Below are 24,733 nucleotides of genomic sequence, written 5' to 3' on the forward strand. Positions count from 1 at the left end.
TACCCTGCTTTTAACCTGCGGCTTCTGAGGTCCCGTGGCCTGCCCAAAGTCCCCATATCACGGCTGTCAGTGCCACTGCCCCCACCGCTCGTCCCCAGCCCCCCCACCACACTAGGCTCAGGGGGCTCTGGCCACTCCTGCCCCCTAGCCTCCAGGCACCAGGAGAGAGAGGGCGAGTGGGCGCCCTGGGCCGAGTCTGCAGCAGCTGAGACACCCTGGCCAGCAGTGAAGGGCTGGGGACACCATCCTCTCTTTAACCCCTTCCGCCCACCCCCTCCGTAAAGAAAACCCGGAAGCCAGGCCATCCCACCGCTCAGTGATTTCCGGATTTACTCGAAGGAAGACTTCCAGGTGTGGGAACGGCGTTCCAACTCACTGTTCCCCACAGCTCCCCTTGGCCGCCACCAGAATAAACCAGGCTGGCACTCGGAGGGTCCTGGGAGTGGCTGGACAGTCAGCCCCCCTCCCTTCCCCAGGATGCACTGCTCCTTGGAACCCCCACCCTGCCCCATCCTGGGCTGTAGTTGACCATTTGAGGAAACATCCCTGAGAGAGGCCTCCCTTTCTCCCACACCTGCCTGGGGTCCACAGCCTCCCCTGGAAGCAGAGCCTCCTGCTCACGTTCCTGGGGTGGGGGCAATGGGAGCGCCTCCTCAGGGGGTTCCTGAGGCTCAGGCAGGAGCCCCGGCCCTAACCACCCACCTGGGTCCCCACCGACCCTCCCTGTGTGCCTGTCCCAGCCCCCGTCCCCCCCCCCCCGCCCCTCTGGGGGGAAGGCACCGCCCACAGGACCAGGAGGAGCAATTGACTGGGTGAGTCATCCCTTGGGATTCAGGCACCTGCGATCCTGAGATCTTCTCATCCATTTATGGATAAGAAAGCGAGGCTCAGGGAGGGGAAGCGGCTGCCTGACTGCAGTGATGGAGCTACTTACAGGGCAAGCAGAGACCACCCAGGACCACCCTACGCCAGCTCCGCCTGGGTTTGCACAGCCTGGACCACCCTGCAGGATCATCAGCCCTTAGGAGATGCAAACACCCCCCGAGAAGTTCTCCCCAGACTTGCTCCTTACCCTGGTCTAAGCTGACCCCTGACCTCCAAGCCAATGACAGTGGGTGTCCAAGCACCATTGCCCCTCACCCCTTCCCAGCCCACCCATTGGTCACTAGCACCCATTCAGTGGCCAGGACAAGGACACGTTTCACATCTGAGTCAACAAGCTTTATTGGTGCAAGGCAGGGGAGTGTAAGGACAGGACTGAAGCAGGGGCTGGGGCTGGAGAGGCTGGAGGCTGCAGGGCAGATGGGGCGGCCGCCTCCCTGCCTCCTGGGGGGCTGGCCAGGAGGAGCCCAGTCCCTAGCGGGGGCTCTGGTGGACCTCCTCCCGGGAGGAGATGACCCTGCCGTCCTGGACCTCTTCCACAATGGTGCGCACCTGGCGGGTGGTCACGGCTGCAGGAGAAACAGACACTTGGAGGTGGGCAGGGGCTAAGACATCCTTGCTCAGCCCCCAGCCCCTCTGAGGAAGAGCTGACTCTCTTTCCAGTCCTCTCCCAGCCGCTGTGAATGCCTCTGCTGGCCCCTCAAATCACACCACACACGCGTCCCTCCTGCCCTTGCTGCTGCCTCCCTTCTGTCCCATCCCTCTGCCAGTGTCCTCGCATGATGGGTTATTTGATCCTGATCCACTGTGTCCTTCTGCAAGAAAGGAGCCATGTAGACTGGGTGCTATAGGAAATCTATCACCATTCCTCTGCAGTCTCCAGGGCATGGACAATGCTCCCATCTCCCCATCTGAGGGGATCTCCTAGACAAAACCCAGGTCCCCATCACCCCCACTAGACCAGGAACTCCAGGGCTAGGATCACATCTTCCCCATCAGACTGGGACCTGGGATCTGACCACGTTAGGCTAGAGTCCCCAGAGATAGGACTGTTTTGCTCATCCAAAGGGTCTCAAGAGCCAAGATCACGAGACCATGGCCCTATCTCCCACCAGATGCGACCCAGAGCTGGGACCCTGCCTCCTGTCAGACTAGGATCTCCAAGGTGAGGACTGGTTCTCTGCCCTGCCCCATCAGACCAGACAGATCTCTCTCATTTGATCCTTCTCCTGAATGTGTCCCTTCCTCTGCCCCTGCTGAGGGGCAGCCGTCCTGCCCTGGAACTCCCTGGGGACTGTGCCCAGCAGTGTGCAGATAGCTGTCTGTCTTATGCACCCCAGCCCCAGCCCCAGCCCAGCCCTCTGCCACTGAGATGCTTACGTTCTTTCGGCTTGTACTGAGTCAGGCTGCAAACAAACAGACAGAGGGGAGATTAGATGTGGGTCTGAGAGCCCCAGCCCCGCCCCAGAGGCCCCCCTGGCCCTGGCCCCAGGCGCCCCCCACTCACTGGGCGTCCTCGCCCTCCAGCAGGCGGCGGTAGGTGGCAATCTCCTGCTCCAGCCGTGTCTTCACGTCCAGCAGGATCTTGTACTCCTGGTTCTGCTGCTCCATCTCGCAGCGCAGCTGCGCCAGCTGCTCCTCCACGCTGCCAATCAGACCCTGGATCTGGGACAGCTGCACGCAGTAGCGGTTCTCTGTCTCTGCCAGGCTGCCCTCCAGGGATGCTTTCTGCAGGAGGGCAGAAGGACCGGGGGTCAGTGAGGGTGATCGATGCCCCCTTCCCATCCCTGGGCCCACCCCCGTGCCTGGCAGTGTTCCTACCATGCTGAGCTGGGACTGCAGCTCGATCTCCAACGCCTGCACCGTGCGCCGGAGCTCGGAGATCTCGCTCTTGCCACTCTGCACCAGTTCGCTGTTGGTGGCCACCTCGCGGTTCAGCTCCTCTGTCTGCAGACAGGACACGGGACACAGCAGCATAAGCCTGGATCCCTTCCCCACGTCGGGCCTCCTCCCAAATCTGACTGTGGGAAGGGATGCCTTCTCACCGGCTTCCCACTTTCCAGAGCCCAGAAACGTGCCCTTTGAAATGCTACATTCGTGTGGTTAATCCCTGCAAGTGGGAGGCCCAGAACAGGAAACAAGAACCAGCAGGGCCCTGGTGCTAGTTCCCAACTTCGTGAGGGAGAGATGGGGACTCGCAGGTCTTTACTCTCTTTCCACCTTCACTCCCACCTCGCCAGGCCCCAGTGTTAGCTAAGATGCAACAGGTGACCCTGATGCCCACGGGGTCCATGCAACTTGCCGAAGATGGGACCCCCCCAGGACACCAGGGCTTACTATCAGGGCTCAGGCCCCTGAACCCCAGCCCCATAAGAGGCCTCCGGCCTGCCGCAGCCCTCACCTTGCTGAAGAACCAGTCCTCAGCGTCCTTGCGGTTCTTCTCTGCCATCTTCTCGTACTGGTCGCGCATCTCGGACAGGATGCGGCTCAGGTCCACGCCGGGGGCGGCGTCCATCTCCACGTTGATCTCGCCGCCCACCTGGCCTCGCAGGGCATTCATCTCCTGTGGAAGGGGGCGACGTGGGTGTGGGCATGGGGGTCCGTCCTGGCCTCCCATGCCCCAGCTTTCCCACACAGGGGGTCCCCCACCCCTCCCAAGGACCCCTCCTTTGTTCTCCCTGTGCTCTACCCTCTGACCCTCCCAGTGACTTTTGATCGTCTGCTCTGCCCAGGCCCTGCCTCCACCATCACACTGTGTCGCCCCCATTAGACTGAGGGCTCTCCAAAGAGAAATGTTAATTCTTAGGCCTATGCACCCAGAATTTCCCCTCTAACTTCCAAACTTCCATGGGGGAGCCAGATTTGAGGGTTTGAACTGGGGCAAAGAAGGGACTTCCTCATTTATCCTCTGTCCTCGTGAGTGAGGCCAGGGCAGGCAGGGGAAGACCTACGGGCCCCCGGGAGGTTCCCTGGTGCAGGGACACAGCATGGTACAAGGACGAGGCTGCCCTGCCTGCTGGCTCCGGACCCCCAGGACAGGCGCTCTGCAGCCAGGCCGGCCCTGCAAGGTGACTGACCCGGCACACCTGCTCTGCAATCTCCCACAGCCTCGGTCGTGACCCAGCCGCAGGGCTCTGCCACCCACTCCTCAGCCTCTTTGGCCTGCTGCCCCAGCCACCTCACCTCCTCGTGGTTCTTGCGAAGGTAGAGCAGCTCCTCCTTGAGGTTCTCAATCTGCATCTCCAGGTCGGTTCTGGCCAGGGTCAGCTCGTCCAGCACCCGGCGCAGGCCGTTGATGTCGGCCTCCACGCTCAGACGCAGGGCCTGCTCCGTCTCAAACCTGTGGCAGGAACCAGGACTTTCAGTCCAGGCTTCTTGGACTTGCAGGCCCAGGACCCAGCTCCTCCCCCCCTCACTTTGCCAGGCTCTAAGGGCTCAGGAGGGATGATGAAAGGATGGAGTGGAAACACAGGCCAGCTCTGGGAGCCTGGGGCCATCACAGGGCAAGACCCCAGGCAGACCCAGCTTCCTGACTTCTCTCCTCTCTGCCTCCTGCCTCTCTCCCTCTCCTCTACCAGCCCAGAGCCTTGCGGCCTTCAGAATTTGCTGCATCCTAGAATAAGGGGTGGGCTCCGAGCAGCTTCTAAGACTGCCCCAGCCCCAGCTCCTGGGCCTTGGCACAAGCAACTGAGGAGTCCTGGCATGGGGAGGGGAGCCCCAAGCCCTTCCCCGACCTTGCCCAGGCCACCCCAGCCACTGGCCAGGACTCACTTGGTGCGGAAGTCATCAGCAGCCAGACGGGCATTGTCGATCTGCAGCACGATGTTAGCATTGTCCACAGAGGCCGTGAGGATCTGGGGAGATGGAAGAGTAACCAGGTCACGGGTGGGGGTGGCTCAGCCCACATCAGGGTTAGGAGACGGCCCTCCCGGCCTGGGGCCACGCTGTGCCGCCTTCTCTGGAAGCCTCTCTTCCCTCCCCTACGCTGTGCTGTGCTGTTGGCAGAGGCAGGGCAAGCAGGAGTCTGATGGGCTGAAACACGCCCCCCACGGACCCCCACGCCAGGCTCAGCCTTGAGGGAGAGGAGGCAGCTGGCTGGGACTGTGGGAGAGCCAGGGACGGATGGGGAAACGTCCCCCAGGCAGACGCTGTCCCAGAACTCCAGGAAGAGGGGATGTGTGCAACCCCCTCATTTTACAGTGGGCAAGAGGGTGCCCCTGAGAGGCTCCCCCAAAGGAGGCTAAAGGAGCCCTCGCCAACTCAGAAGTCACAGCCACTCCTAGGCCCTAAGCCCCGGCTCCACCGGCAGCCCCGCCCCTGGGCTTGCTGAGCCCACCTTGAGGGGCAGCAGGAGGGAAGGGGAAGCCAGAGACATCCCCAAATAAGGCACACAAGAGGCCTTCGCTCCTGAGGTCCCGCCCCCTCCTCCGGCCTCCTCCCCAGCAGGTGCCATCAGGCACCCAGAGCCCGCCCCACCATCGCCCTAGCCCTCCTGCTGACACCTGCTCCTCAGGCCCCGTCTGCCACATGCATCCTCTCTGACCCCACAGACGCACAAGGTGGCAAGAAGCTCCATGATGGAGAAACTGAGGCTCCCAGGGGCTCCACGAGGCCTGTTTGTCCCTGGCCTGACCTGCTATCCCCCAAAAAGGAGGACGTGGGCCCCATAGAGGTCTCAAGACGGGCTCCCAAAGTCAAGTCAGAGCCAAGCTGCCCTGGGCTCCCTGAGGCCCCCTGGCAGCCCCCAGGCTAGACCCCAGGCCTTCGTCCAGGGCAGGAGATGGGGGGGAGGAGTCCTGCCCCCCACGGGTCTCCCCGCAGCCTACCCTGTTCTGCAGGTCCTCGATGGTCTTGTAGTACTGGCTGTAGTCCCGGGCGGGCCCCGGGGCCTGCTTCTGGTACCAGTCGCGGATCTTCACCTCCAGCTCCGTGTTGGCCTCCTCCAGGGCGCGCACCTTGTCCAGGTAGGAGGCCAGGCGGTCGTTGAGGTTCTGCATGGTGGCCTTCTCGTTGCCCGAGAGCAGCCCGTCGGCTCCCCCAAAGCTGCTGCCATAGCCACCACCAGAGCCGAAGCTGTAGCAGCTGGAGTAGCCGCTGCCCCCGAGGGCGCCGCCCAGGCCGCCGGCAGAGCCCAGCCTGCAGGAGCCGGCGCCCGGGCCGCCAGACAGCCGGCAGGAGGTGCGGGACGAGCCGCCCCCCAGGCCGGAGGAGCCCTTGATGGAGCTGGAGGAGGTGAACTGGCGGATGGTGGTGGTCATGGTGGCGGCGGTGGGCAGCGGGCAGCGGGCACAGCGAGAGGGCTCGAGAGGAGGAGAGAGGCCCTAAGGTGCGTGCGGTGCCGGGGCTCGCCCGCCTCTTTTATAGGCCGGCAAGTGGGCGTAGCGATTACAACAGGCTCACGGCTCTGTTTCCATTCCCCTGGGCTTTCATCACCGCTGGCCGCCTGCCAGCTCCCAGGTGGCGGGGGGCCCCCTCCCCTCCCATCATCGGGGCTCTGCCTCATTTCTCCGAACCCCGTGCTGGTGTCTGCGTCTTTGTGTGCGTGTCTCTGGTCTCAGGCCCGTCACCTGTGATTCAGGCAGGCCCTCCAGCTACGCTTTCCCATGACCTAATACGGAGAAGAGGAGAAGGCAGGATGTCACCGTCACCGGGCCCTCCCAGGCAGCTGTCACCCCCGCCTGCCCACCTCCACCCTTTGTCTGGTGGGGACATGGGTAGGGGAGTCAGACAGCCCCCCAAGTTGCTGTGCTCTCCACACACTACTCCACACCCGGGGCTGGCCCCGGGTTGGGGGGCAAGAGGACTAAGAGCCCACCCTGCCTTGGAAACAAACCGGACTGAACCCACCGGGCCCACCTCACAGCTCAGGACCGCTGGCAAAACTCGGATTACCAGCCCACATCGCAGACGGGGAAACTGGGGCCTCAGAAGGGATGCAGGGTGCACACTGCCCCGCCTAATGCCAGGCCCTTCCGCCTCACTGTGCCACAGCAGCCATCCCCCAGAAACCCCGGACACACGGGCCCCCTTCTGCAGAGCCCAACACCCAGGGATGCACCCCAGGGGCCACGGGTCCAGCTGGCCAGTGTCTGACCCTGCCCCACCCCGAGGGCCAGTGGTGGCCCAGCCTTCTCCTCTAAGCCTTTCCCTTCCTCTCTGTGCAGGTGGGGGTCCCGAGCTGGGGGGCAAAGAGCTCAGCCATAGGGTGGGGAAGTGGCAGGCTGTGGGGGGATCTAAACCAACAATGAGGGGGATGCCCCCTTCCATCACCCCCACCCCTCTCTGCCCCAAGAGGCCCAGGGTGAGGTGAGGGGCATCTGTCTCAGGTCCCAGCCCACTGGGAACCTAAAGTACGTTGCTCCAGAACAGGCTCTTCCTGAGACCCCAGCCAGCCCCCTGCCCCCAAGCTCCCTGATATCACTCCACAGGTGGCACCGTGCCCACCCCACAGCCCCACCCTGCCCTGGGTCCCAGGGTCCCGGCAGGCCAGCTGGGAGGAATGTGGTCGTGTTACAGACTACCCATGGCTTCCACCTCCCAGACAGGCCCAGACAGCCCGCCAGCAGCGGAGGGAGATTCCTCAATAGCCCAGAAGCTGCCAAGCCACCAAAGCAAACAGGACGCCCCCCACGCGCAAACGTGCAGCGGCCACCCCACCCCACACACACCCCGAGCTGGGCAGAGCCGGTCTGGTTTCCTGGGCTGGCTGTGTCACTGCCGCCCCCTCTCACCCATCAGCGCCCGGATGGCTCCTTCAGAAAGCGCCCCCCCCAGCCCCTCTCCCCGTGCTCTGGAACCTGCCCTGGGCTGAGGCAGGGAGCGCTCCTAACAGGTCTGTGGGGCCCTCCTGGGAACCGGCCCCAGGTAACAGCGACCCTGGGGCTGATTCTTGGAAACTTTCCCAGCATGGGGGGTTGCCCCTCCCTCCAGCCTTCATCCTTCCACCTCCTTCCCTCTCCTTCCGGGAGCCCCAGGTCTGGATGGAGTGGGCAGGACAGGCTGGCAGGTGACAAGTCGATACCCAAACACTCAATAAATTCCTCTCTTCTCCCAATCCCTCAGCCCACACTGCCCCAAGCCAATGACCAGACCAGAGCACATGAGGCATTGAACTTCAGGCAAAGCTTTAATAGCAGTCACTGGGGCAAACCCAGGAGGCCTCCCCGGTGGGGGTTGGGGGGGCTGCAGGAAGCAGACACAGAAAGGCAGCAGCTCATGGACGGGGCCACTCGGCGTGGCAATAGTGTGCTGGGGGCTGAGGTGAGGGCTGCCCTGGGCCCTCAAGGCCGGGCTGTCACATGCCTCAGAGGGTGGAGGGGTGAACCTTCTCTTGAGAGGAGACCACCCGGCCATCCTGGACTCCTCCACGATGGTGCACACCTGGCGGCTGGTCACCACGGCTGCAGGAGGGGGAGGAGAGGGCACAGGGAACCTTCGGCAGGAGCCACCCAGCCTGTGGTTCCCCCAGGCCCCCACACAGAAGGGTCCCCTCCTTTGGAGTCCACACAGCCCCTCCTTTGGGCAGGACAGGGCAGGCACTTACCTTCCCAGGTGGGGTTCGAGGCCAGGGACAGGAGTACTGCGTGGCCAGGCTGCGGGGAGAGGAGGACCCATCGGCCCAGGGACACTGGCCAGCCCGGCCCCTGGGAGCCCTGCTGTGGGCAGCACTTGAGGAGGCCCTGGACAGAGGGGACAGAGGGGACATAGGGTCTTGCAAACTGGCAGGAAATCACAGCTGGGAGTGCAGTGCATGGAAACTAGTCCAGGCCCAACGACCGAGGACCAAGGGCACAGGCTCAGTGCAGCAGGCATGGGGACAGTGCACCGGGAGGCCCCGTGGCCCTTTGTGGCTGCTAACCAGGGAGTTACAAGGAGAAGCTGAGCAAGTGGTTTTTCCATATCCCAAAGGGCCCAACAGATAGACTCAATTAAAGCAGGAGAGACTGTGGTTAGACTATAAATGGACTTCACCACTGTCAGGAAGCAAAAAGCTCGATGTGTGACTAAGAGACACCAGCACACTCTCATCCGGGGGCCTGATCAACCTTCCCAACTCCAAACCGGACCACCGCCCACCTTGCTGCTTGGCCCATCCTGGCATCCCCAGCCACACAGTCATCGCAACCAGAAACCCGGGTCATCGTCACCCACTCCTTCTGTGTTCACTGCACATTTGCTGAGTCCTGACTGCGAGCGTGCTCGTCCCCATGCTCAGGCATCCAGTCCTGCTGTTTAAGCTACAACCTCTCTCCTGCCTGCACCACGTCCTTTCCCTGCCTCTGCCCCATACAGCAGGGCTTCTCTGGCCTAACCCCCTGCTCCAGCCTCCTGCTGAGTCTCTCCAGCCCCACACTGACCCCTCTGATCCATTTGTCCCCTCTGCGGCCAGAGTGAATGTTCCAACAGAGCTTGATGATCATTGCCCTGCTCTGCTCCAAATCCCTCCAGGGCTCCCCATTGCCTATTTGTCTAGTCCCGATGCATTAATTCAGCATTCGAGGTTCCTCAGCCCAACTCCAGCCTGCATTCTCAGTTTCGTCTCCTGCCACCTCCGCAGATTCCTACATTCACACCTCCTGGCCTTTGCCAGTGCCCAAATGCCACTGCCTGGGTGGCCGGGGCCCAACCCTGCAGGTGCCTGGGTGCCCACTCGCCCACTCACTGGGCACCCTCGCCCTCCAGCGGGCAGCGGCAGGTATCGATCTGCTGCTCCAGCCTCGTCTTCACGACCAGTCGCACCTGGTACTCGTGGTTCTGGGCGCTCCCGTCACAGCTGATGAGCCCCTGCAGCTGGGCCAGCTGGGCCCCGGAGCGCGTCTCTGTCTCTGCCAGGCTGCCCTCCAGCGACGCTGTCTGTGGACCAAGGGGTCGGTGGCACAGCGAGACGGTGCTGGGACCTTCCCTGCAGCGGAGCACTAGCCAGGCCCCTCCTGCGTGGGGTGGAGGTGCTGCCAGCACAGTGGGGAGGTGACTGGGGCTGAGAGGGCCGGTCACTGCGTATGAAGAGACAGGCTGGCTGGGGAGTCTCTGGTTCTCCGAGTGGGGTGGTCTACGAGGCGGGGCCTGCCCCGGAGTGGTGGTACAGGGCAGGGAGGGGACGCAGGCCCTGCCATGCTCAGCTGGGACTGCAGCTCGGTCTCCAGGTTCTGCATGGAGCTGCAGAGCTCCACGATCTCTGTCCTGCCACTCTGCAGGGCCTCAGGGTTGGTGGCCCCCTCGCGGCTCAGCTCCTCTGTCTGGAAGGCAGGGTGGGCCCCAGGGGCTTCAGGAGGCTTTCAGAGACAGGGCAGAGGACAGGGGCTGCCCCTGAGCCCCTGCCTCCCAGAACTACCCCTCTAGCCCCTCTGGCCTCTGTAGGGCCCCAAAGGCGCCTGCACACAAAGACCCTCTGCACCCACATGGCACGTGGCGGAATTCACCTTGCTCTGCAGCCATTTGCATACGTTACTCCCCCTGCACTGCAGCACCTCAAAGACAGGCACTGAGTTTTATTGTTACTGTTACTGTCGCTGGGAAGCTGTAGATGCTCGGTATGTGTTTACAAGTGTGTGCGCTGTGGATTCAGATCCACACAGCCTGCAAGCACCTGTGGTGGGAGAAGCGCTAGAGCAGGCTGTGGAGACCTGGATCCATTCCCCAGGCCACAGCGCAGGGTTGTGTGAGCTTCAGTCCTCTCTGAGCTCACATTTTACATCTAAAGCGCAAGGGGCTGGTCCAACTGGTTCCCAGAGGTCCTTCCAGCCGGGACAGTGTTCCAGCCTGCACCAGCACACGGCACATGTGCCCACACGTGTGCACCGCCGCTCGCAGACGGCCACCCGCCTTGCTGGAGAACCAGTCCTCACATCCTCGCGTCCTCACGGTTTTTCTCCGCCAACTTCTCGTACTGGTCACGCATCTCATTCAGAATGCGGCTCAGGTCCACACCAGGGGTGGCGTCCACCTCCATGCCGATGTCCCCACCCACCTGGTCTCTCAGCCCATTCATTTCCTAGGCAGGGCGCATAGCAGGAGCTCACCCAGGGCCATCCTGGAGAGAGACCCTGGGGCTTGCCTTCTCCGCCCCTGGGAGACGGGAGCAGATGACAGGCAGACAGGCCAACAGCTCCTCACCCTGAAGGCGGAGGCAGATGTGGTCACATCCCAAATGTGCAGGACTACGGATATCAATTCTCCCCAACACACGCTGTGACATGGGGGTGGGCTCCACCCATCCCCAGCGTGTGCTGAGGCCAGAGGGGGATGGCAGCTCCCCAGCAGGGCCAGGCTGAGCGAGGGCAGCCTCACCCACGCCCGAGCTCACAGCAGGAGCCCAGGGAGAGCACCCCTGTGTCGGCATCGGCCAAGCCAGACCTCTTAGGAAATGTTAATCTGCTGGGGGGAAAGCAATCGTGTGACCAGCCTTAAAGCCAAGGGGAAGCACTCTCTGGGTGTCCTGCTACTTGGGGACCAGGCTCCCCCAGCTCAGGCCAGAGCAGAGGTCAGCTGAGAAGCCACAAGGACAGGGCACTAGAGGACTCATGAGTCTCCCAGTGGGTCCCTGGATCTTATCCACGGGTTGAACCTTGGGGTCCCCTGGACCCAGTGCTCTCTGGAAGAGGGAGGCAGGAGCGAGGCAGAGAGGTGGAGTCAGACCTGGATGTGGACATGAGCCAGCCAGACCCGAGGGACTGTCCCTGTGCAGTCTTGGGTAAATCCCGTAACCTCACTAAGCCTCGGAGTATCTCTCCCAGCAATGTTGTCGGTATCAGCTGAGATCATTGCTATGAATCACTGGTAATGTGCCGGGCAGATAGTCCTTGTTGTTATGACTATCACTATTAAAATTAATTATAATAATTAGCATTGTGTGTTCTTACACCGATTCACTCATTAGTTAGTTAACTGCAATGGGCCGAGCCTCAAGGGACAAGAGAAGACTCCTTGGGAATCGGGGCCCCCGCAGGCCTCGGCCAGGGCCCTCTGCACGTCAGGGCCAGGAACCCACCAGACGGGAGCTGGACTGCAAGCACCGCCCCAGCCCGGGGAGATCCTGGGGTCCCAGCGCTGCTCCTGGGCGAGTTTCTGCTGCAGTCCCTGAGCTGCCCCACCTCCTCGTGCTTCTTCCGGAGGTCGGCCAGCTCCTCCCTGAGGTTCTCAACCTGCATCTCCAGGTCGGCTCTGGCCAGGGTCCGCTCGTCCAGCACCCAGTGCAGGCCGTTGAGGTTGGCCTCCACATTCATGTGCAAGTTCAACTCTGTCTTGGACCTGGGCAGGCTGGAGGTGTGAGCCCTAGGGTCCTCGTGGAGCCACAGGGACACCACCTCATGCACACACAGAGCACTCCATGGTGTGCAGAGCCCCCGGCAGCCCCAGAGACCCAGACTCACTTGGTCATCAGCTGCCAGGCGGGCACTGTCGACCTGCAGCACGAAGCCGGCATTGTCAATCGTAGCCACCAGGATCTGGGAGAGACGCGGGCTCAGTGAGCAGACACCCTCGGCAGCCCCAGGGAGGCCCTGCAGCACCCATGCAGCCTTTGGGGGAATGGGCCAGAGCGAGGGTCATGAGGGTGGTAGTCTCCTCCTCCAAGCACCCTGCTGGGAATTTCAGGGGCCCAGCCAAGGCCCTCAGGGGGCTCACAGAGTGGTAGGAGCAGGATTCCCAGGCACAGCAAACATGGATGCCCAGAGAGAGACCCTTATGCAGCCCTCTTCCACTAGGGGATCATGGCCTCCACCTAGGCCTCACTCTCTCTTCCCAGCTAAATTCATCTCTAGGCTCAGTGCCATCTCCTCCAGAAAGCCCTCCTGGATTTCCTGCCTGGATCTCCTCTCCCTGACATTCCTCCTCCCTGCCCATCTCTCTTCCTCAGCACTTCACTAGGTTGCGATTTTATACCTATTTCTATAACTTTTTTGGATATTTTCTCCTCTGCTGGACTCTGAACTCCAGGGGGACAAGGCCATCTCCATCTTATTCTCCTTGGAACCCCCAGCCCTGGGCACAGTGCCCTGGCCCAGAGTCAGCCCCCAGGGTACGTTTGTTTAATTAAGTGACTAATTAACTAATTAATGAGGTTATGGTTGGCCCCACCTCAAACCTGGGGCAAAGTTTTCTTTTCCCACAAGGTCATCTGGGTGGTTTAAATGGGAACATGAAAGGGAGGGGCCCTGGAAGAGCAGAGGGTTGGTGATGATTGTGGCCGCTGTCGCTGGCACCATTGGAAATGCCCAAGCAAGGCTCCAATCGAGGCCATGGGGGTGCGGAAGACAGCACGGCCCCTCTGCACCACCCAGAGGGAGCAGAGAAGAGCTTGGCGAAGGTGGCATGTGGGCCGGGCCAGTTTGGGATTTGCTGAGGCTGAGGGCTAGACCGTGCGAGACCCGAGAGGGAGAAGCCCCCGCAGACCAAAGCGGCCCCGTGGGCTCATCGTGTGCAGCGCCTCCCAGACCCCACGCAAGGACCTCGGTTCTGTGGAAGTGCCGCTGGAGCAGGCCCCAGTTTATTAGCTGCCCCCGGCCTCAGTGGGCCCATCTGTAGCCCGCCCCCCACCCACCTCCGTGCTCAGGAGGCCGATCGGGCACAGGGAGGGTTGGTTGTGAAACCCAGGGTGAGGGGTGTGCAGGGTGACTCAGGGGGCAGAGGCCTGGCACGTGCTGCACAGGCTGGAGGGGTGAGGTGCTGGCTGACCCCGAAGCTCAGGAGCATTGACTCACCAGGGCTCCCCTGGGTTCCCCACCGCCAGGCCCGAGCCTGGTATCTGATCTGGCACTGCCGGCAGCTCTGTGTGCAGGAGTTCCCTGCCTGGTGGAGGTCGGGGCAGGAGCAGGCAATGCCCCGTGGGGGGCAGCAGCAGGCTGGTTCTCCACCCGGGAAGCTGGGCAGGCCCCACACCCGGGACCCGCCTGCTTCACACACCCCTTTAGCCCCTCACTGCCTGTGGCGGCTGCACACTGTAGGACCCGCCAGGGGCAGGTTTTGTACAGAAGACGCAAGTGGCCATGTTTACAGAATGCCAAGGCCACGTTCTCAGAGGTCATGAGAGTGTGGAAGTGTGTGCGTGTGTGTGTGTGTGTGTGTGTGTGTGTGTGGTGTCAGTTCCTCCGTCAGGCTAACTTAGAGAAACTCCTCCCTCGAGAGCGTCCAAACAGGGTTCCTGCCCTCCAGGAAGCCCAGAGTGACCGTCGTGGAGGGAGTGAGGAAGACCCACAGCAAGAGCAGCCACGAGAATGCACCGCACTCGGCAACATCAGCACAAGAAACAGGGTGTAGACTGAGCCTCAAAGTGTCGAACAGCCCCCAAGATCCGGGGATAGAAGACAAGTGCCAGCCATCCAGGAGGACTGCCTGGAGGAGGTTAGGCAGACAGGAGGGCAGCCCCAGAGGGGAATGGAATGTCCAGCCTCATCTCCCAGCAGCCACACCAAACTCCCCAGCTCTGTGCCTCTGCCCACACTGTTCTCCACACCAGGAACGCAACTCCTGCCTTCAAGGCTCTGAAGACTTCCCTGGCCACTCCTCCGTCACCCACCCCAAATATGTTCCCCCAAGGAAGGGAGGAGTTCCCCTCTGTCCCCCTGGAGAACTCCCAACAAGCCCTCAGCACAGGATGTTTTCCAGGCCTGGGACCAGAGGGCACAGGGCTGGGTCTAGAGCAAGCGAGTGAATGAATGAATGAATGAATGAATGATGGAGGCCTAGGACAGGGGAGAATTGTTTGCAAAGGCCCAAGGTTGAGATGGAGTGAATTAGAAGCAAGTACCAAGGGCAGAGGACAGAGGGCAGAGTCCTCAGTGGTCTTGAAGTAGGGGCCATAGTCCCACTCTGGGCTGGTCGGGTCCCGCTTCTTGTACCCCCGCCAGGCACGTGCAGGCCCTTGCTGGAGCTGGAGGTTGAGAACTGGCAGATGCTGCTGGTGGTGGCAGCCACGGTGTCAGTGGGTCAGATGCAGGGGCCGGTCTGGACGGAGACACTGGTCAGCCCTTTATAGCCAGGCTGAAGGGGGACTGGGCCCTGGCCCCTGAAGTCTGAGCCAAAACCCCAGGAATTTGCCACCTTGTACCAGCTGCCCAGGGCCAGGGGCTTGGGTGGGACATGCTGAGTGCACCCCCCTCCCCCCCGGCCCCCTCCTAAGCTGGAGCCCAGGAGCCCAGCCCGGGTGCCCTGGCCTCTTAGCAGTCCATTGTCCGTTCAGAAACAAAGGTGGTGTTGGAGCTGCGCCCCAGGCCAGGGTGGTCCTCCAGCCTCAGCCACAATTAGGAGGCTGAGCTCATTCTCGGGGGCAGCCCGGAGAGCCCAGGCCTGGGAGCAGGCCGCCGTGGAGCAAGGCTTCACGGGCCTGGAGCCAGGAGGCCAGTCTGGCCCCCACCCCGCATTCCAGGGCAAGGGGGAGGGATTGGGGGCCTGATGTCCTCCCCCAGGTCCAACGTGGCTCTTATGGAGCCCCAGTCAGAGGGGGAGAATTAGCCTCAGACCCACGGGAGCCCCCGGCTCTCCCGGGATTATTCCAAGTCTGCATGAGCAGACGCAGGGGACAGACATGTCCCTGCACGGAAGGAGCTCTGGGTCCAAACCTTTCAGGAAGCCAGCTCAAGAGCCTCCATGTCCTCATTTGTAAAGGGGGATCATTCCTGTCTCCCAAGGTCTTTGAGGGAATGTAGAGGGACAGTGACATCAGTCAAGCTCTGGTGAAACAGAAGCAGGGTGGGCGGGGGCCAGGGGCTGAGACCAGAGGGTAAGAGTGACCTCCCTGCCCACTCCCCCTGCACCCAGAGGGGCTCCCAGAGGAGGGTGGAGGGAAAGGGGGAGGCCGGGGGGAGCAGGGTTTGTGCAGGAGCCTGCGTGCCCTGAGGAAAGCCCCTGCCGGGGAGCAGCGAGCCCACATCCTGGCGCTGGCGCCGCTCCACGCAGCGAGGAGATTACCAGCCTAATCTCCGCGGCACTAATGATTTAGGCGCTGCCAGGACAGTGGCGTCTGCGCCGGGCCTGTCTGAATGCGGAGCTCCCTGGGGCGGCCAGGGCCCGAGGGACAGGGCCAGGGAGGGGAGTGCATGGGTGGCCTGGGCTCTCTGCCTACTCACAGGGACAAGGAGCGAGTCAGGTTTTCCATGTAGCCCAGAGCTCCTCTGACAAGGCTAGACTGCTCAAAGGACTTCCTGCTTAGAAAGTGGGTGGTCTTTCCGGAAAGTACCAGGTGGGAATGGCAGGAGCCATCTGGGAGAGAGGCTCAGCCCTGACTTTATCCTCCTCCCGAAGGGTGCTGGGGGGGGGGAGTGGGGGAGAGGCACAAAGCCAAGGCTAGAGAGCAAGGTCAGACCACCTGAGGATAGACATCAGGAAGGACTTCCTGGCAATCCAAGACTGTCTTGAAGGAGGTGAGAGGCCCAGTAGAACCTGGGTTCACCTGAGTGGGCCACAGCCGGGCCCTGCACCAGCTGGTCACCCTCACATGGAAGGACATGCAGTGAAGACCCCTCCCCACCCCCTGCCAGAGCCACCCTGCTCCAAGCCCCCCTTCCCAGGAGCTAACTGACCTCACCCCCACCCTGGGCTCAGAGGAGGGATTGCTCTGCCTTCCGGCACCAAATCTAGAGCCAGGAATCCAGGGAGGGGGCCAGGCCATGGGGTTCCACCTCCCCACACTGCCTCTCCCTAGAGCCCATGACCCCCGGCCCTCACCCTGTCTGGGAACCCCACCTCCAAAGCCCCCAGACTTTAGCCTTGAAGCCCGGTTTGAAGAGGCAGAGAGTTTATTAACCTTCCTCCATCCAAACTCACCAAGGCCTCATCCCCCACTACCACCACTCGGCCCCCACGAGGTCCCCCCACCACCAATCAGGCTTCCTGCTGTCGGCCGACTCATCCTCCTCTCTGGGCCTCAGTTTCCCCAGGCCAGGGATCCAGGACCACTTGGCCTCTGCTCTCTGGAGGCCCCACCGACTGTGAGAGCCCCTCGGATGCTGCAGCCCAAAGAGGCCTCGAGTGCTGAAGGACGGGCCAGCGTGGCCTCCTCTCCCAGGCCACAGCGGAGAGGAAGCAGGACCCCAGGCCTCTGGAGGGTGTGGCCAAGCCTGGCCTGGGCTGAGAAGACCCGGATGTTCCTCCTCAGAGCCTCAGTTTCCTCACAGGCTCCGAGGTGCAGGGCGCAGGGGCGGTGGGCAGCGCAGCCTTGGCGTCGGGCCTGGAGCCAGGGCCGCAGCAGCCCCCACTCGCCCTGCTGGGGAGGGAGCCCTGGCAGGAGCCGGCCACAGTCCGCACAGAGGCCCTCTGGGGCACGACTCCTCCTGCCCGGGCCTGTCCTCCGCCCCCACCGGGAGAGGTCCTAGAGGGGCAGCGCCCGGCCCACCGCCCAAAGCGGCAGCTGCTTGGCCCACATGAAAGAGGAAGAGGAGCAGGAGGGGGCGATCCAGACAGCTGCTTCACTCCCGGCCCAGGCTGCTGCAGCCCAGCACAGCGGGGAGGCAGGAGGGGCCCAGGGAGGTGGCTGGGAGGACTCGAAGGTGCCCCAGTGCCCTGGGTGCCCGCCCAGCCTCACATCCCTATAGGCCCTGGGTCTCCCCTGCAGAGTGCTGAAAAGCCAGTGTGCTCAAGCGTGGAGCAGGACTGGGGTGAGGGGGAGGCGTCCCTGGACACCACCCCTACTCTGCCGATGGAAGGCAGACGGTGTAGAAGGATCCGGGGCCCTGTGTGCAGGTGGTGTGCAGTAGGTGCATGCTGATGTTGACAAGGGTCATGCCATGCTGCCCAGCTGACCCTGGCTCCCAGAGGCCTCCCAAGTGTTAGCTGTCAACCCCTGGGACCGCGCCCACCCCCGCACCCCTGTCTAGAAACAGAGCAGGGCTGCATGCCGCCAGTATTCTGTAAGTGCTTGTTGAATTGTTAGGGTCATGGAGCCTGGGCAGTGACAGGGTCCCAGGAGAACATGGCCACCAACCCTCACCCCCAAGGGAAAGGGTCAGTAGCAAGTGGTCAGGGGAAGTGAGAGGCCCAGGAGTCCCAGCTGGGCCCCAGCTGGGATCCTGGCTTGGCTGGCAAGAGAGCCTCACTGCATATACCCCCCACCCCTGTCCCCTGCCACTAGGGCCCCATCAGCCCCTTTCCATTGGCCCCACGGGCACTGAGCCCCTCACCAACAAGCATCTTGCCCAGGATGGGCACCCCTCACCTCTCCCAAGCACTCCCCACCCCAGGCCAGGGATCCCCCCAGAAGTGCACCCCCACCCAGCCACACCTGCCGGCTGCCTGCTCCCAAGTGGAACCCCATCTTGCTCTGATCCATTTCCTGCTCAGATCCACCCACTAATGATTTGTGTCTGGCTCCAAAGGTGCCCTACCCTGCTCCTCCCTGGGGCCACAGGCTCCGGGCCTCCTCCCAGCTTGGAGAGATGGGGGCAGGGGGATCCCCCAGCGCCCCTGCACACTCCAGGGGCTCCCTATCCAGGGACAAGGGACTCAGCCTTTCTTTCCCTCTGCCCCACCCGGCCACTTCTGACTGGCTTCCAGGAACCATTGCCCGGGGGACCCAAGACGTAGGATACAGACACACAGGGACACCCCACCTTTCCAGGCTGAGCCGCAGCAGCTGCCCAGGGCCCCTCCCAAGAAAGGACCCAGAGGCCCAAATGCCCTAGAGGAGGCCCAGGGCAGGAGGACAGGCCAGGGAGGGAGAGAGGGCTGGGAGCCTGCGGGAATGGGTGGGGAGGAAGTCTCCCAAAAGAGGTAGCCACGTGTGGGAAATCCTGCAGCTTCCCATAGACTGAAAACTCAAGCTTGACCAGCCTGACTTCTTCCCTCTGCCCTTCCATCCTCTCTCTTTCTCTCTCCCCCTCCCCTCCTCCTCCCTCCCCTCTCCCTTCCTTGGCCTGAGAGACCATGGGGGAGGGGCAAGAGGCAGCAACTCTGGGGAGCTCCCCTTTCAGGCCAGGGGCTCACAACTGCTCCCCACTTTGCCCTGCAGACTGGCCCAGGGGCCCTGAGGGCCTGGGAACCAGAAGTCAGAGACTCCTTCCCGCCCTCCCAGCCCCACCTCCCTCCTCTCCCGGTGCCCTGCGGAGGCTGGTTGCTCCCCACTCACGCACTCAGCTGCCCTGCGCTGCAATGCTCTTGCGTAGCTTCCCCCCGGGGCAGGTGGGGCCAGGCTCCCTGAAACAGAGGCCGTGTCTCCCCCCTCAGATTGGACACTGCCTCAGGGCAGCAGCGTGGCTCCCCTCCCGTGGGAGCTCCCTTGACACAGGGGCTGTTTCTCCCCCACACGAGCCTCGAGCCTCAGGATGCTCTGAGCACACTGTCTCCTCCTCCCTTCACCCAGCACAGCCTACAGGAAGGGGGCGCTTGGCTCTCGCCCTGGTGCCGACCACCCAGCCCACCACACGATGACCCACCTGCCTGACCAACAAGGGAGGGCTGGAGGATGACTGGGAGGATGAGGGGAGGAGGACTGGGGAGCAGGATGAGGGGAGGAGGACCGGGGAAGGAGGGCCTGTGGGAGGACCAGGGGAGCAGGACCAAGGTAGCAGGACTAGGGAGGAGGACCTGGGGAGGAGGACCAGGGTCGGTTGTCCTTCCTTTCCAAGGGAAAAACAGAAGGGCAAGACAGGAACATTCCTTTGCAGAGCCCAGGGCTCCATGGACTACTCTGCCCCACCAGCCCTGTCCAGCTGCTCCCCATCACGGCCCGCCCCGCCCGTCCCTGGAGCTGAGTTGTCCCTCCAGCCAGCCAGGAGCCAGCTCCCCTCCACTAAATTTGTGCAGCCCTGTTGTCCTTGCTGTCTCTTCCTCAGAACCCAGGGGCCCTGGGAGCCTTGCTATTTTGCATTTCAGGTTGATACAGCTTCCTCAGCAAGGTTTTATAGGGGAGGAACCAGAGCTCCCAATCTTCACAACCCCCAGGGTCAGGCATCATGGTATCTACGATCAGGACTCTACGATGTCATGAAAAGAGCTCCAAACTCTAAGTCCAAGAACATGGGGTCAAATCTGGACTCTATGTAGCCTGGAGCAAGTCACTCCAAAAGCTGGCTGGCCGAAGGCCCCCTGCAGTGAGAGGTGATCCTTCCCTGTCTGTGGTAGGCAGAATAACAGCCCCAAAGTACTCATATCCCAGAACTTGGAAATATGCACCTTAGAGGGCAAAAAGGACTTTGTAGATGTGAGCCCAGTGTAAACGCAAGTGTCCTTAACAGGAGAGGGGCAGGAGGGTTGGAGTCAGAGGAGGAGACAGGACAACAAAAGCCGAGGTCAGAGTGACGTGGGGCTGTGAGCCAAGGAACGCGGCAGACTCTAGAAGCTGGAAAAGGCAAGGAACGGATTCTCCCTTAGAGCCCCTGGGAGGAACACAGCCCTGCTCACACTTTAGTTTTAGCCCCATGGGACCCATTTTGGACTTTTGACTTCCAGAACTGTAAAAGAATAAATGTGTGTTGCTTTAAGCCCCTACATTTGTGGTAGTTTGTTACAGCAGCAATAGAAAAGTAATATACTCCCTAGCACTCTGGAAGGCCAAGGCAGGAGGATCACTTGAGGTCAGGAGTTCAAGACCAGCCTGAACAAGAGCAAGACCCCATCCCTACTAAAAATAGAAAAATTAGCTGGGCGCCACAGTGTGTGCCTCTAGTCCCAGCTACTCTGGAGGCTGAGGCAGGAGGATCGCTTGAGCCCAGGAGTTTGAGGTTGCAGTGAGCTATGATGATGCCATAGCACTCCACCCAGGGTGACAGAGCAGGACTCTATCTCAAAAAAAAAGAAAAATAAAATCAATACACTCACTCCCCTGGACCATTCTAGTACCATGAGTAGTAGCCACTCTCACTTGTGTTAGAATTAATGGGAGGTGGCTTTGCTACCCTCCTAGAATGCAATCCTTTAACAGCCAAAAGATGGCTTTCTGTTCATCTTTGGACCCGCCTACAAGGTCTAAATCAGTGCTTTGTACACAGTAGGTGCCCTATTGATGCTTGCTGAATGGACACAAGCAGTAAGAGCCCAAAATTGGATTTCATTCAGCATCTACTCATCGTATTCACTGGGTGGCAGTCACTGGGCTGGGTGCTCAGAATTGAGTACTGAGTCAACCGAACACTGCCCTTAATGAGAGCAGGCCCGTGAGCGAGAGACGGACAGACGCACGGATAGTTCATTATAGCACAATGCTGTTTGCATGGTGATAAAGGTATGTGTGTACAAGCACCTTGGGAGGACCAGGGAGGGAGTGACTCATTCATTTAGTCCAGGCGACTGAGGACAGTTTCACAGGGAGGGACAGTGGAGTTGGGTTTCGAAGCAAGGGCAGCACTTTGCCAAGCTGGGATGATGAGGTGGGAAATCATCCAGGCAGAGGTGGGAAGGTGCCTGGTGTTGGGGGGGAACACCCGGAGACTCGTAGCTGGACCAGCATCTCTGGGGGATACAACAGGGGTGTATGGAAACTGGGCTTATAAAGAAAGACATTTCTTCGGCTACTACTAGCCGAGCACCTACCCGGTGCTGGGCACCCTCCCAGGCTCTGGGAATATGGACACAGCAGACAACATCTGTGCTCTTACGGAGCAGACATTCTAGCAGGGGAGGGGGCAACCAACAAACCAGTGAATGATGTGTTCTCCAAGGACACACAAAGGGGGATATGAGTGCTTCGGAGGCCGGGGAAGGCCACTCCTAGGTTGACAGTTAACAGGGGAGCTGAATTAAGGAAGGAGTCAGCCATGCGCAGGGAAGAGCACTCCAGGCCGAAGAAACAGTGAGTGCAAAGGCCCTGAGGCTGGACCAAGGTATTCCTCTTCGGGGATCAGAAAGAGGGGCTAGCGTGGCTGGGCTGGCGTGAGTGAGGGAGAGACCATGTAAGGCCAGAAAGGGGCAGGCCTGGCCCTGCAGAACGGAGGCGCTCATCCCTGATGTCCCAGAGCTGGGCTCTGCGCTCTCTAGAGAGCTGGGGCTGAGAACCCGACCCACAGCCTGGTGGGCCAGGGCAAGGCACCTCCTTGACAAACAGCTTTTGTTCGCGTGTTTCACAGCAGACTTTCCAGAGCCTTTAGCAAGCTAATGCACATTGGGACTCTCCACGGTGCTCAGAGTTTTCCAAACTCATTTGGACATGGAACCACTTCCAGGAGGAGCTTGTGGAGCTAGGGTTCCTTGGAACCCCTTTTGGGAATCTCTGGGCCAATTCATAGGACATGCAAGTGGGAGAAATGACTGGAACAAGGGTGAGAAAGGAAGACCACCAGGAAAGTCTGCAAAGTGTATGGACTTTATCTTGTAGCAACAGAGTCATCCAAGCACTGCTGTGCTCGGTTTTGTTTTTAATGAGTCTATTTATATAGATTTTAATTAAACAAAAGGGATATCATTGATGTCTCCAATGCCTCAGTTTCCCAGTGAATAATATCTCTTAGAGAGCCACCTCATTCTCTTTAATCTATCACACCCATGAGTAGGTTTTTTTGTGTTTTGTTTTGTTTTGAGATAGGGTCTCACTCTGTCACCCAGGCTAGAGTACAATGGTGTTATGATAGTTCACTGCAACCTCCAACTCCTGGACCCAAGTGATCCTCCTGCCTCAGCCTCCCCAGTAGCTGGGCCTACTACAGGTGTGCACCACTAACCCCAGCTAATTTTTCTATTTTTAGTAGAGACGGGAATCTCGCTCTTGCTCAGGCTGGTCTCGAACACCTGAGCTCAAGAGATCTTCCTGCTCAGCCTCCCAGGGTGCTGGGATTACAGGCATGAGCCACCACACCTGGCCCTACCCATGAGTTTTAATTTTACTCCGTCCCTACTGACCACTTCTCTGGTCTCCAGGTTTTTTTCTTTTACAAACAAAGGCTTAATAAACTTCCCTGAACACATAGCATGGTGAACCTTTGCAAACATATCCTCAGAGGAAATTTTAGCAGTGGGCTTACTGGGTTAAAGGGTAAATCCAATTTTTAATTTGACAGTTATTGCCAAGTTTTCTTCCAGAGTAAAATCAAATGATATCTGGAGTTTGCTTTAGAATACTCTCACTTCCCCCACAAAAGCTGGTAGGAGGAAAGAGAAGAAACCAGAATGGCAACACATTGACCGTTAGCAAAATCAGACACCAAATACAGGAGTGTGTTTTGCTACTTCTCTCTACTTTTGTGTATATTTGAAATTTTCCACAATTTAAAAAAAAGAAGTCTCCTTGAAAAGTTCCACAAATTTTCACTCCCACTAACCATGAATGAAAATAACGTCCCCCCCCATAATTCTAATTCAGCACTGGTATGGTCGAGGTTTGTTTGTTGTTATTTTCCATTTTTTATCTTCCTTGATAGCTGAAAAACACCTCTGTTAACATTCCGTTAATTATGAATGAAATTGAACATTTGGTATTATTTGAATGTGCCCCCCCAGGTTCACGTGTCGGAAACACAATCCCTGATACATCAGTGTTGGGAGGTGGCATCTTTAAAAGCTGCTGAGGTCAGGAGGGCTCTGTCCTAATGAACAGATGGGTGCTGTTATCTCGAGAGTGGGGTCTTGAAAAAACACGATGAGTTTGGCCCCCTTCTTGTCCCTTTCCTTCCCTTTCTCTCTCTCGGATGCTCTCTTGCCCTTCCACCTTCTGCCATGGGATGACACAGGACAAAGGCCCTCGCCAGATGTGGGCACCTCAACCTTGGACTTCTGAGCCTCCAGAACTACAAGAAATAAATCTCTATTCTTTGTAAATTACCAAGTCTCGGGCAATCCATTAGAGCAGCACAAAACAGACTAAGACAACATCCTTTCCTGTATTTTTTGGTCTCTTCCTGCTTTCCTTCTTGTTTCTTAGGAACTGGCTCTTCCAACCCTTTGCCTGTTTTTCTCCGGGTCTTGTCTTTACCAGCTTGTGTGAGCTTTTCACAAACACGGGAATGACGACTTGGCACAGGTGTTGTGAATGTGTTTTCCCAGTTGCTCGCGGGTTTTCCTACTTTGTTTACGGGTCTTTTCCAAGCAGACTCTCTCCCTCACTCAAGTCACGTGTGTTAAACCCGCCTTTTCTGTGTGTGGGCAGCAGGCAGTTTGCAGAAGGGGCTCACCTGGGTGGGGATGTGAAAGCTGGATGGGGGCAGAGCCGCCCCGGGCCTGGGAGACAGATGCCAGGGGAGGACGGGGACATGGTGGCCAACGCGGGGAAGGCAGCAGGATGACTCTGCATTTTCTGGGCCAAGCAGGTGGGTGGGTGGCAGTGCCACTGGGTGGGATGGAGAAGCCAGAAGGGAAAGCAGAGCTCACAGGAAAACAGCACTTCACCTGTCTCTGAGCATGTATCACCCGGTTCGTCACACCTGCCTGTACACCTGTCTGCTCCTCTAGACATGGGGTGGGGACCCTGTCTCCTTCTCTGTCTCCAAAAATGCACATAGCAAATGGTGCCCAATAACCGTAGACATGAATGAATAAAATGACTTGAGCTCACGATCCCTCTGCCCAGGTGGCGATGGTGTTGGAGGTGGAAGGAGGGTCACTGTGAAGGCACTTTCCCCTCCCTGATCGGGCCCCCAGTAGTGGATGGAGGCGGCCACACCTCACTCGGAGGCCCCGGCGCCAGGCCGAGGAAGTCCTCCTCCTACAGGCCGGTGGAGGCGCGGGAGGCAGAATCCCGGGCTGGAACAGAGGGAACTTTCTGGAAAGGCAGCCGGCCCAGGCCGAACTGGAGGCCCGGGGGAAGACCTCCAGGGCAGGTTGGGGGGGCGGGGAGTCACATTCCTGAGGGGTGACGTCAAGGCCACCACCTGGCGACAAAAGGATGGAAACATTGTCCAGACATGTGCCTGACCAGAGAGCAGCGGAAGGGGAGAAACGGGACACCGTGGGGCTGCACCTCGCGAGCTCGTCTCTTCTCGCCTCCATGCTGGGTCCC

General features: G+C 60.1%; 2 protein-coding genes across 2 annotated transcripts; both read right to left on the reverse strand.

The window, feature by feature from the left end:
• Positions 1-1,207: 1,207 nt before the first annotated feature.
• KRT17 (keratin 17) lies at positions 1,208-6,304 on the reverse strand. Its single transcript, XM_045526515.1, has 8 exons — positions 5,709-6,304; positions 4,654-4,736; positions 4,066-4,222; positions 3,284-3,445; positions 2,704-2,829; positions 2,390-2,610; positions 2,263-2,288; positions 1,208-1,451 (listed from the first exon to the last, which is right to left on the reverse strand). The coding sequence occupies exons 1-8, from the start codon at positions 6,138-6,140 to the stop codon at positions 1,357-1,359; spliced, it is 1,302 nt and encodes a 433-aa protein (XP_045382471.1). The 5' UTR covers positions 6,141-6,304; the 3' UTR covers positions 1,208-1,356.
• A 1,840-nt stretch (positions 6,305-8,144) lies between these two features.
• On the reverse strand, positions 8,145-13,867 carry LOC123621188 (keratin, type I cytoskeletal 42-like). Its single transcript, XM_045527024.1, is given in 13 exon segments — positions 8,145-8,241; positions 8,244-8,282; positions 8,426-8,455; positions 8,458-8,474; positions 9,545-9,735; positions 9,993-10,118; positions 10,705-10,725; positions 10,727-10,873; positions 11,973-12,122; positions 12,252-12,398; positions 13,421-13,494; positions 13,581-13,668; positions 13,799-13,867. Coding segments are annotated over 13 exon segments (1,155 nt in total). The 3' UTR covers positions 8,145-8,185.
• Between the last annotated feature and the right edge of the window lie 10,866 nt (positions 13,868-24,733).

The sequence above is a fragment of the Lemur catta genome, chromosome 15, assembly GCF_020740605.2.
Source record: "Lemur catta isolate mLemCat1 chromosome 15, mLemCat1.pri, whole genome shotgun sequence".
Classification (NCBI taxonomy): domain Eukaryota; kingdom Metazoa; phylum Chordata; class Mammalia; order Primates; family Lemuridae; genus Lemur; species Lemur catta.

Excerpts from the sequence above, each read along its gene's own strand:
- KRT17 (XM_045526515.1), bottom strand. The coding sequence starts at position 6,140 with ATGACCACCACCATCCGCCAGTTCACCTCCTCCAGCTCCATCAAGGGC. Across the intron at positions 4,223-4,653 it reads GCTGATGACTTCCGCACCAA|GTTTGAGACGGAGCAGGCCC; the intron begins GTGAGTCCTGGC and ends TTCCTGCCACAG. Across the intron at positions 1,452-2,262 it reads TCAGTACAAGCCGAAAGAAC|CCGTGACCACCCGCCAGGTG; the intron begins GTAAGCATCTCA and ends TTTCTCCTGCAG.